At 34.9% G+C, this 13,195-nt stretch overlaps 1 protein-coding gene across 1 annotated transcript in view; it reads right to left on the reverse strand.

The window, feature by feature from the left end:
- Positions 1–13,195, reverse strand: part of ANK3 (ankyrin 3) — a 596,679-nt gene that overhangs the window by 187,956 nt on the left and 395,528 nt on the right. The window contains exons 6-8 of the mRNA XM_011370216.2: positions 10,706–10,804; positions 5,751–5,936; positions 3,797–3,895 (exon numbers count right to left, since the gene is read on the reverse strand). Coding sequence (XP_011368518.1) covers positions 3,797–3,895; positions 5,751–5,936; positions 10,706–10,804 — 384 coding nt within the window. The remainder of the gene's footprint in view (positions 1–3,796; positions 3,896–5,750; positions 5,937–10,705; positions 10,805–13,195) is intronic.

The raw sequence follows: 13,195 nt of genomic DNA on the forward strand, positions 1-13,195 counted from the left end.
ACAAGTTATCTACAGGTAACTATAAGGTTTCTTATCAAAAAATAAAAACTGTATAACTATGATTCCTTTCCCACTACATATATCAAAGTCCCTAAGACTTAAATTTATTCTCTAGTTGTAGTCACCGGTTCATTCCAGCTGCTGGTAATATTTACTTTTTCTGTTTCATTCTTACATGTCTTATTTTGTATATTTGTATATTGTGATCTGTAAACTACCAGAAATCCTTTTGAAAACAAATGAGGTATAGCACTCAAACAAATAAATCCCTAATCCTTTTAGAGATCAAAACCAAAAAGTACTAAATAACGACACCAATAGAAGGATATATTATTCAATTATCTTCCCCAAATGGCAAGTAGGATAATAATTTATAAGAGAAAGGTCAATGACAAGAGTGAAGATTAAATTAGGTGGTCCATTATACTTGATGAAAAAACTCTTAGCCAGCAAAGTATCAATCCATCTTCTTCAATCAATAAAAAGGACTTTGCAGGCATCCACATAATATAATTTGGCCTTTAGTTACTCCCATGCATAAATGCTCCTTACTGGAATGATAATCAGTAGCTGCTCTGGTGTGCCTTTGGTTACATTCCCTTCCCCAAGAGAGCTAGAATGATTTGCTAAGAGAGCAAGTGTCACACGTAAATTCAGACAGTGTCAACGCCATCTCAGCAGACTCAATTCAAAGAATGAAGAATGTTGATGCTGCACTGCAGCATTCAGCAGCTTCCCTTAACTCCCTGTGGCGAACCCATGAGGCTGAACAGGTCTTCACGGATAATCCAGAAGGAAATATTTAAGATGTCAGACAGGATATCTTATATAGGCATAGCAAAATTACAATTCAAAAATTGAAAATCAAAACTGACATCATAATAAAATCGAAGGAAAGGCATTAATAAAACCAGTAAATATGCTACAATTTGGTTACCATAGTTGCTATGCAGCAGTATACTTTCGCCACTGGCTAGGATCTACTTTATTGCTGCATAAATTAGCTAGCCCTACAAAGAAGCATAGAAAACAATCCATTCTACTATATACTCCCTTTAGTCACGCTGTGTTTGCTTCTGCCCCACGTCTGCTTTGGAAATGCATATCTACTGCATACAGGAAATGATTTCAGAAGGGGTGTCACTGCTCCTGTCCCCCAGCTCCTTTTGCTAGCAGGTAGTCATTTTCTAGGTCATGCCCTCTGTCCAGAAAGAAGACTACAAGACTGCATCTGCCCTTCTTCACTGATCTGTCACAGACAGGAAACAGAAATCACAGCCTCCTAGACAAAGGTTGCTGCTGTTGTTTTTAGTTTACCTCTAACCATCTAATCAATATATCTATGTAAACCCGGTTCCTGAGGCATATGATTTATGGATGCGATTTGCAGCTAGATCTTAGCAAATGTAGCTTAATGATCCTTTTATTGTTCTGATCAGGTAAAATCTGATCCCATCTGTGTTCAGGGCATCTTACTTTCTTCAGGGCTGTGACCTGGAAAGACCCCACTAAAGTTGGGGAAAGAGCAGCCTCTGTAGTACGAAAGAATAGTTGCTGGATTATGATGTAACAGAATTACTAGAGATTTGGAACCTAAAATGGGTGTCTTCAGGGAACTAGCAGTGGCCTCAGTTTAAGCTTTTTATAAAGACCAGTTCCTCTCAGACACCCTAAAGCAAGTCATCAATCACCAATTGCAGAGGGAAGCATAGGTTGTCAGGTGTAAGCCCCAGTGCAGGCCTCCTGTAAGGTATAATTAAATTTCACCACAGCCTTCAGCTCAAAATGCTATTAGGCTTCATTAATTAGGAATGACTGGAGAAAACGTTTTCCTAAATCAGTGACAAGTCTGAATTTTAACATTTTTAAACAAAAGCACGATGTGATTTTTTTAAATCACACATCGTTAATTCAGGCAAGGTTAATGACATGGGTCTGAGGTCTCCATTGATCTTTAATCAATAAATTAGCATCATTTATAATTACTACATCATTGTTTTAATGCAAATGGATGTTTTGGAATTGCTTGGAGCCTGAAAATACTATAATGTGCCTTCTTAAATTGCTTAAATATTGCCCCAGTCTTCTTATTTTCAGCAGCATCGAGAAATTTCTGAACAGTGGCACAAAGACAAACTTCAAACTTATCCTGACAGGAATTTTCCAAATGTCCTAATTAGAAGATGTGACTTAATGAGGTTTTCTGTGGATTATAGAAATAAAAGCAGAACACATCTTAAAGATAAGAACTTCAGTTTAAACATTGACGTGCCTTGTTTATACTTGACTTAAAGAGGCGCTTAACTTTGTCCTTCAAAATGTCAAACTCGGCCTTGGGTCTGCCTTGTCACTGAATCCTAAAGATGCAGTTAATGTAAAAAGAACAGAGCTCTAGAGCGACAAGAGCTGACTGGCACTCTTGAGTCATTTTAACCATAAAGGCTTTTAGCAAGCTAAGGACAATAGGGTAGGAAATAGCTTTTATATTGGGACAAGCTGAGCTTTTATTAATTTTTATAGAACTAATGAATTATAAGAAGGAAAAGAAAAATGAACCCCTAAGGTTACCTAAGGGAGACAGAATACTGTAGTGGTTTAAGAGCTTTGGGGCTGAAATCTGGCCTTTTCTAATTTGCTAGCTCTGTGATCCTGGACCAGCTACTTCTTAGCTCTAAGCCTTGGTTTCCTCTTCTGTAAAACAGGGATAAATAACACTTTTCTTGACATAAGGATAAATGAGATTAAAAAAAAAAAAAAAGCTTAGCGTGGCATCTGCCACCCAGCAACTCCTTCAAAGATAGTATTATTTTTACTGCAGCGGCTACTGTTAGTATTAGTAGTATTAGTGTTAGTATTGTGCCCTGCCCCATGTGATCTAGTCCCATTTCTCCTCTAACAAGTGAGGGTTTAGCACAAATAATACTTTGAATGGTTTGTTAGAAAATCATAGTGCTGCTGTCGATGATGATATGTCAGATACTGCCAAATACTTTATGTAAACTCTCTTTTTATTCTCACTATGACCTAATGAGGGAGTAATGTTATTTTATATTATTAATAATATTAATATTTTATATTATTAATTTCACAATTCACATTATTTGATCTTACAAATGAAGAAACTGGTGGCCACAGAGATAAAAGTTAAAGCCAAAATTTGAACTCAGGGAATCTGAATCCTGAGTCCACACTTTTAGCCATTACTCCAATCTGCTTTCTACTTTATTTCTATAACTGAGGACGATGTTTCTGATGATTAAGCCTATCACTAGACTGGTTTTTACATCCAGAGCAGTATTATTTTGTTCAGATGTCCAGGATGCTGTCCGATGATACACATGACACTGTAATTCCTTTCTCCATGAATATGAGCTTACTCAGGTTACCAAATCTTCTTACACATTACGCAAGTTTATAGGGGACAGAAGTTAAAAATGGTCTCTATTATTTGGGTTCTAAAGTTTGGGCCTCATCCAGATATTTCAGCACATTCCCTTCTGTAAGGATCTAGAGCTCTGCTGGTTGCCATCTGATCAATTTCTAACAGTCTGAGAATTTTCAGCTTGGGGAACAGTCTACAGTTTGCAGGCATGATTACTTGAATCAATCTTCTATATGTTCATTTATATACTTATCACCCCCCTCACCCCTGGTCTTGGTTTACTTTTCTTGCTAGGGAACAGGCACACCTGTGTAAAAGCAAGAGCCTCTGTTTCAACCTCCTCTGCATTTTGGAAAGGAAAGTTAAGTATCGTTGCAAATGCTTTAAGGGCGCGTCACATTGCAGTGCTCTTACCCTTGCAGTGAAGTCCACGGCAGCCGCTCGGTTTAATAGCAATGTGGCTACATTGATGTTTCCATAGTGAGCAGCTATGTGGAGCGGAGTGAAGCCACTCTGTAAAGAAAACACAGCAGATGTTCAATTGATTCCCAACGGCCCCTTGTCTGACACGTTAATACCGTAACCCTGCCCAAGTAAAAATGAGGAAGCAAAATATGCTGAGGTCCACATTCCATTCTGTACTAGGTTTCTTTCGATGAGTGCCAATTGCTCATGGGGTTTCAAATAAATGCCAAACTCATAGGCAGAGGAATAGCCAGGAAGGAACCAAAGGTGGAGACTAAGCAATTTTAGTAATCCAGTAGCGGAACACACAGAAGCCAATGTTTCAAAAAGTTAAAAGAGGGATGACAAGAAAAATCCTTATAGCTCATAAAAAGTTTGATTAGTACAAACTGTTTTATTTTCGATGACAGAATTGTCCATTGATACTCTGTCAAAATTCGGTTAGATTTATACATTCAATACAGGGTCAAATTAACCAACAGTAAGTGCCAATTTTAATGATAAAATCAATTTTTGGGAAGAGGTGCTACTACAATTGGTCTTGTACAATGGGTGATTGCATTCTGTAAGGAATTCACAAGTTGGTCTCTTTATTAGTAAATGCCTATTCAATAACACAGTTTCCTGGAATATTCATACCAAGGTCATTTTACTTCCTTAAAAAATGCTAAAACATGCAGCAATTCACTTAGTCCCCAAAGATTGAAACCTTATAGGAACTAGATGCATTTCTAAATTGTTAGCAAGCTGGTTAGCCATGCTAGCTATCTTACTGACTCTTGTGGGTCATTTTGGTACCATTCTGAGTAACTTTCATTTTGCTGACACCTCTCAGGGTAAGTGTCATGCAGAACTCTAAAGAATCAGTCCTATATGAGTAGAATGACAGGGTTGTCTGCAGCTTTAGGTATAGCTGATAAGCATCTAAAGTGTCGAAACTATTCATCCTACACACCTCTATTGCAATATCCTTAAGTTTCAAGGACTCCTCATTCTTCCTGTCAAACACTGGGTTCAGCTGCAGAAAGCCCTGGTAATCAAACTACTATCTTCTCTGGCACATGCTACTTTGGGGGTGGCGGTATAAAGCAGGTATCTAGCCTACAGAAGGCAATGCAAAGAAGAAGGGAAAGAAATGAGGCAACAGCACTAAGGAATGGGAAAATGATGATGCAGATATAGATCATATGTACATGTATATATATATATATACCTCAGTTGTTCTATTCACCACCATCTAGGTTAACACATTTGGAAGCAAAGAGGAGGAAAAAATGAACGGTTAGTTCACTCTCGGTGATATGGATTGCAGAAAGCTCATGACAGCTAGTAATGAGGATGGAGGCACAATAGGCACAGAAAGAAAGCTAGACTGAATGAAGGGCTATGTAACGGCCTACTTCAAATGCCACATTTCCTTCACAGAGACTCTCAAGTAATACATGTCAAGACAATGGGAATTTTTGGCTGAGACTCTGGCTGCTGGCATGCTCTCCGCAGCGGATCAATACACAGTGCATTGCCTGTCAACTTAGATATAAACCAAAGGTTTATTTGTGCACACTGCCATTAGCATTTTGTAATTTTGCACCCTGATATTTGAGCTGAAGTGGTACATACATAACAGATATATTAAAATGAAGGAAACTATCAGGTTCCTAGAAATCAATTTTTGAGGTGGTCTCCCTGTTAGCATGCATCGTGCAGCACCTACAGTTGCCTCCCAGCTTTCTATGCTAAGGAGGATATGCCTTCAGTTGGCTGACTTGGACGTGTATATTCATTTCTTCCAGTGCAGTTGAGTGACTGGCATAAGCCTGCCAAGAGGGAGACCAGGCCTTCAGGAAGCTGGGGTGCCTAACGCCGGAGAGCTGCAGGATGGGCTCGTTCCCCCATGCCTCACCTTTGATTCCACGTCTGCGTTGCTGTCATTCTGCAGCAGCAAGGCAGCGGCTTTCGTGTCATCTTTTCGGGCAGCGATGTGAAGAGCTGGAAGACGCACTTTTCCTTTAGTGTCGTTTTCTAGCAAGAGTGAAACTACTTGATCATGACCTTGTTGCAAAGCTACTGCCAGTGGTGTGAAGCCGTCCTGCAAAGAAGTGGATGGGTCAGGATTAATCCCAGTGGGTATTTTTTCAAATTAACAAATGAAAAGGTGACCAAGGGTCGATTTTTGTTTAGGATTATTAAAGCTAATTTATGAAAGTAACCATATATGTAAAAAAGACATTTTAAAAAATATATATGTATCTAATATACATAAAATGCCATTTTAAATATTGATATATATGCAGAAAATAATAAATTTGCAATAACTTTATGGAGTTTTCTTTCTGTTAAAAAGCAATATGCATTAATTGGATAAATTTTGAAAATATTCAAAAGTACTACATAAAGAATAAAAAGATGCCATAATTTCAATATTCATAGTATAAACTTGGTGGAAACAATAACATTTCAGGTGAAATCCAGGCACATTTTTCAAAGGAGCTCATTTAAATAAGCTGTAAAAATTTCCGTTGATATAATTGCGGAACATGCCTGTCTGGTTCATCATTGTAGCTTGTTGACTAGCAGATACCTGGTGCTCAAGCAGTACGTGTGAATTAATGAAACACAGTTACTGCTGTTTTAAGAAAAGTCTATATGAAAGACTCTTGGCTTCTCTGACCAAAAAAAGGAAGGAGAGACACAAGGAATATGCAAAATATGACTCGAATAAATTCAGACGCGCACATATTTGTACATTTTGAGTCTTCCCATTGTATTGCCATGGGACTTGACAAAGAGGAGACAGTTATAGTTAATTTTCAGATGATCTAGTGTAGTTGATTGTAGAATAAATAGCACAGAGGAAAATCCTAAGACTGGCTCACAATTTTAATTCTGAAATGCTTTCATTATCATCCACTTAAAAATACTTAAAAATTATTTTTACTAGGGAATTGGCAAGTAAGTTACTTCTTACTTTTTTGAGTCATGATATTTTATTTCTGGAATCCTGTGGTACAAATCAAGGGTTACTCCAAGAGAAGAGTGTTTGTAAGGAGAAAGGGAAAACCTAGTTAACTTGCATAATAGTGTCTTTTTGGTCTTCCTAAAAGACCACGCCCATCATTTTCCTTGCTGGAAAATAGATAAGGGCTCATCAGCACATTTATATTCAGTGATGTACAAGATATTGGTCCAAGCACCTATGGGACAATATTGTCTAGGCTCTTGTAAATCCTTTCCTCTAGCCTCCTTGCTAACTGTGGACATGCAGACTATTCCTACCTTGGCATTTATATTCATATTGTTTTTCCCACCCTGGAATGTCCTCCTCCTCGCTCTGCATATACAAATTCTATCTACTCTCCATGCTTTAAGATCCAGCTGAAGCTCCATTTGCTCCTCTCAACTCTCCCAAGAAGACCCAAAAGAGGAACACTGAGCACTGATGTACCCAGAAGGATGCTCCCAGCAGCCATAAGGTAACAGAGAAAGGCTGCAACCAAGATGGCATCAAAATGCTCACAGGTTTACAAGGGCATAAAGTTTAGAACGTAATTTAATGTTATGAGAAAAGTAATCTACATAACTGTGTAAACACATGACATCATGTCCATAAAGATTACTATGTGTGTATTTTGTACATGTACAAAAATCTGGATGAATAAGCAAAATGTTATCTCCAGGGAATTAACAATGGCATTTTCTTCTTTTCGCTTTATATTGTACTTTCTCACTAATGTACTATATTACTTTTGTAATAAAAAGAAAAATACATATTCTTAAAGGATAGAGTGGTAAAAAGAAAATTGTGTATGAATTAACACTGCATCTCACTTTTAAAATCTGAGCAAAATCTATGGGGTAAAAATGAGAGACCACTTCCCTTCTAAATCAAAACGAAATGGCTACATTTCCACTGAAATGAATTTTTAAATCCACAGGGCCCATACATAAAGAAAATTACTTTGCACCAGAAAATAAACTGCACTGAAATGATTAGTACTGCCAATAAGAATGTGCTTCCTACATAAGCCAATTAAAGATAGACACAAAGATATCAGCTCTAAGGTGTTAACAGCTAAAATTAGCAGCTATAGATTTTGTTTCCAAACCAAGTTTAAATAGTGTGGTTTGCTCTATGCAGTTATTCTTAAGAGAAAAATGTAAGCCAAAAAGAAATGTGATAGAAGTTCCAAGAGACTCTTCACTGCCTTGTGGAGTATCTGGCACGTAATAGGTGCTTAATAATTACTAGTGGAATAACTGAACAAATTAATTTGTTCAGTTATTCCACTAGTAATTATTAATTTAATTTACCTCATGCTTCAGAATCTTAATTAGCAAAAGAAGGAAGATATATATGGAAAAATACGATATGCTGTACACAGTAATATAGAAATGGTTTAAAAACCACAATTATGTCAAAGACTTGATCCATATATGCAAGTTGCATATAAAAATATGTACTAAAGAAACTTGGCAACATCACACTATTTAATGAATTAAAAATCCTGTTAAAAATTTGCTATCTAAACAATCTTTTAATTGCCTCCTACTGTTTGTTCTGTAAATAAAGACTTCTGTTTAAGTGACACCAATATCATTGTTAGTAAGAGAACATTATACTTAGAACATTGTGCAAATAAAATGTCTTATTTCTTGCTGTTCTCTTAATTCTCTAACATCAATAATCCAAAAGAAGAGATTAAAATTCGGTCAAAATTTCAAACATTTCTAGATAATCAAATAGCTGTTGTTTATATAGCGAGGCACCAGCAATCCTCAGGAAGACACGAATGTGATTTGTTCTTAAAACATTTGTTTATCGTATGTTTTTCTTGGAGCTGCTGAAAAGATAACAAAGTTAAATTAGTATAAAGGAGTAAAAATATATTTTAAATATATCCTTTGTCAAAAGATGGAATTAGTGGTTTGGTTTGAGGATCTTACAAACTATTTTTCTTTAAGTTAGTTGTAGTGCCTCTTTTTGGACCTTAAAATCTTTAAAAAATACCAGAGAACTAAGTGAGCTATTGATAATTAGTTTAGAAGGTAATTCAGATCCATTAGTAGAAAACTGGGTTTACGTTTGCTTCCAAAGGAGAAATACTTAGTGATCTGTATATCAGTCTAAAAAAGACTACTACCTGTCCTTCGCAGATGATGAAAGTACTACTGAATCACTCCCATTAGGATATTTATATTATTTAGTATTCTCTTCCAAAAATGGGAATGGATTTTCTCTTTCAACAATGTCCCCTCCCGTCCCCATTCTCCCTGCATGTCATGATAAAACCTGCACGTAGTACCTGAGGCACTGCACTCAGGCTAGCTACTCCCCAGGTGTGAAGAGAGGCTCTACATCTACCAAATGTTTTTTATTTTGTTATCAACCAGTAGTTACTGCTTAACTAGCTTTAAGAATATTATAAAAATAATCCATTCTCATGATAAAAATCTCCAAAGTTACTGAAGGGTGTAGAGTGAAAAGTAAGGCTCCCTCTTAATTTCTTAGAATAAACCACTGATAACACTACACTAAGGACATTTTCCTCCATTGGTACATATAATCTTGGCTTGTTTTTAATAATGCCAAATAGCATTTTGTTGTATAACAATATTAATTAATAGATTTCCTAACTAGAGCATATTTAGGTTCTTTGCAGTTTAAAAAATATTATTAGTTATGTTTAACTTCTGCATTTTTCTCTAATATATCTGTAACATAAATTCTTAGAAGTGGAATTGCTAAGTTAAAAGGTATATAAACATAAAATTTTAATAGTTACTGCTAACTGTTCTCCAAAGGGTTGCAACCAATTATCGCCTTCACCAAGTCTGTAGGGAAGTTCCAATTCCTTCTACCCCTCATATTTTTTTTTTTCTCTCATCTCATGGGCATAAGACTCATTCTTTATCTAATTAATAAATTGATATTTTTTGACTATGAGTGTGGATAAGATATTTTCATACATTTATGGTCATTTTATTTCTCTTTCGTATGAACTGCCTCTTCATTTACTTAGTGGTTTCTCCAGTAGGCATGATCCCAAAATCCGAGTGAGGTTATATGTGATTTCTCTATTTCCATCTTTCCTGCATCATTCAGGAAACATATCTGAATGCAAGTACGAAGAGTGATATTAAGACAAGGATAACCCTGCATTATCTGTTCTAATTCATTATTTTGTTAAAAATAGAGAATACTCAAATGTTGGTGCTTTATTATTAGCATAGATTCCTAGTGAATCACTTCATAAGGGATCATAATTTTCCATCCAGATTAGTTTAAAAAATAAACTGTATGACCTAAGACAGTATCAATGACTTAAACAATTTTATTTTAAAATTACTCTTCTATTCAAGACTGCAAAGGTTTTTTCAAATATCATTTCTAATACTTAAAAATGTATACTAGTTTTGTTTATATGTATGAATTAAATTTAGTTAGTTAACTTTAGAAATCTATAAGTTCAATTATAATTATCCTAAGTTAAGTTTGGAAAAAAACAGATTTAAAACTTATGTTTTTATCACAAAATTATTTCAAAACAGTGGTTGCCTTTGAAGCAAAATTATAAGAAACAGAAAAGTGTTCTCAAGCAAATATGCAAATATTAAGTTAAAAGCTCAATTATAGGGTAGAGGTAGGCATTTAAGAGTAGAATGGGTTTCTATGCAATAAAAAATTCTTGAAAATTAAATACAGACTTTTTAATGTCTTTCATAAAAATGTACACATACACACATTAATATACTACTGAAATTAAAGTATCAGTGAGATAAATTCTCAATGTCACAACTCCAGTTTTACATGCCCTATAACACGTAAACTCACCCATAGAAGGAACCAAAGTGTCTTACCTCTGTGGCTAAGCTCTGGCTTGCACCATTGTCAAGAAGAAACTTGACAACTTCCAGGTGGTTTTCCTGGGCTGCCATATACAATGGTGTGAAACCATTCTGCAAAATAAATAAAATATTTGTGGGTTTCTACAGCCAATCTGTTTTTCCACTGTACTCTTATTATATGTCTCAGGAAATACTCCTATATAATAATTTTAATAATACTTTAATATAGATATTCATATTTATTAAAAACCTGTGTTATAGTTGAAGTAGAATTTATAATATAATTTATAATTATACTTCATAATTCATATTTTGAAAGTAGTTCATAGTTAATAGTCTAAGTATAATTCATATAAATATATCCACTTTAGATAAGTAAGTACATTCATTTAATTACCACCTAACTGAGTGCCTACCATGAATAAAGGATTTTACTAGATGCCATGTGGTTATGATGAAAAACACATTTGGTCATTGTAGCTCCCAAGCATTATCTATTTTAAATAAAAGATATAATACTTGTGCAGAAAGTTAAGCACTGAAATAGTTACTAGTTTTAAAGGAATTTATATTCATTTCAAATAGCTCCAAACTTACTATGGAATAACTTAGAGTAAAAGAAAAACATCAATTTGCAAAACGGTATATTTCAATTTCAAAGTAGAATTCAGTAAGTAGTTCTTTTTGTAGGTTCCTTCCTTGTATTTTTTGCAAAGACAGTACTTTTATGTTCAGAACATATATACACATATATGTACATATATACATATACATTCATATATACATATGCATGCATACTTACACACTCTGTGTATTCTTGTCTGAAATGTCCCCACCTATCAAAGAGCTTGGATTTAAGCAAATGAACGTGTACATCTTAACCTTCTTAATAAAAATATGTTGCATATGTGTTTGTTCTTTAGAACAATGTGTTTCATATCTACGAAATAGTTATATTTTAAAATTTTACTGCAAGACATGTAAATCAAAACTTATTTTTTAAACTATAATATATTATCTAAATAAATTTTCCAGAATGCAGTTCTATTTAACTAAATGTTCTTGACATTTTATTGTATACATCATGCAATTTCAAAGAATAAAAGTAAACATTTTAAATAAGATGTCACAAATATTACTCAAATTTTTGTGATTCAAAAGGTTGATATTTATATCATTATAAATATCAATTACAATATGATTACCTTACTTATTAATAATTCAACCTCTGGTGACCTTGCTTTTTTGGCTTAAAGCTGAAAATTAGGAAATAATTTAAAAAGATCCTCAAGAAGATAAAAGTGGGTGGCCACATAATAAATTACTATGGCACATGTACTTTAATTATTAGAGAGTTCCACTATTCTACTTACTCTATTTTACACATAATCATAACAAGCTAGGTTATCTGGTTGCCAAGCTCAAGATTAGAGACACAAAATTAAAGGCAGTAGAATATGATGCAGCACGTTCAAGCTTCCTTTAAAATTATCTGCCTAGTAACATCACTGAAGTTCATGTTACTCTTTTCTATCTTGAAAGGTTTACCAACATTAGGCATGAAACATGGAATAACCGCAACACAATGTGTATGTATGTATGTATGTGTGTGTGTGTGTGCGCACACATGCGTGCACATGACTATGTTTCATCTTTGTCACTCTTCCCAGAGCTATGAGGAAAAGTGAAATATAGTTAGGATTACCCTTATCATATTGCTGTCTATTTTCTGATTTTCTTATGTGACGAAAATAAAAGATCGTCTAATCCTTGGTTGACATAAATATCCCTTAAAATCAAAACAAAAAGAAAAAAAGCAACAATCCAAAATATTAAGGGAAAAAAAGGTACAAACCAATGTGGATTGTTCCTAGAGCTCAGTGCACTACTGAGTTTCTATCTTTCCTCATCAAATGAAGTTTTCAGATGGAAGGTTCAGATTTTAGGAGTGAACTTTTTAAGGAAAAATTCTACAATGTATGTTATTTTTTCAGACATAAATCTCAACCAGACTATTTATGTCAGTGGATTCTCAGCTGCAGGGCAAGATTACTTAAGAAACACTGGCTTACCTGCAAATGTCTGGCTTCTAACTCAATGTACGTCCACTGTTCTTGAGATTACCTTTCAGAACCAAACATTTCATGACCCATGAAGAAAATCCCAAATCAGGTACTGAGAGATTTAGGGGGTGCTATTATTCTTACGGATCTGGAGCTTCCAAGGAGTGAGTCTCAAGAAGCACAACTCTTAATCTATTCCACATGCCCTTCTGGCAATTGCGGAGAGCGAAATGCATAGAACTGGAATTACTCAGAAATAAGATGGAGATAAGAATCACAGCAAGATGGAGCCTTGTAAATAACTGTTTTCCACAATAGCTTTTCCTCTTCTTTTTTGCGTGCTTGCAATCCGAAAGCCATTACCTGAAAGCTGGTCATTTTCTGAATGGTCATATTTTTTCATATTTCTTCAGTTTTATATATTTTTATTGATATATAA

This window comes from Pteropus vampyrus, unplaced genomic scaffold (assembly GCF_000151845.1).
Source record: "Pteropus vampyrus isolate Shadow unplaced genomic scaffold, Pvam_2.0 Scaffold165, whole genome shotgun sequence".
Lineage (NCBI taxonomy): Eukaryota > Metazoa > Chordata > Mammalia > Chiroptera > Pteropodidae > Pteropus > Pteropus vampyrus.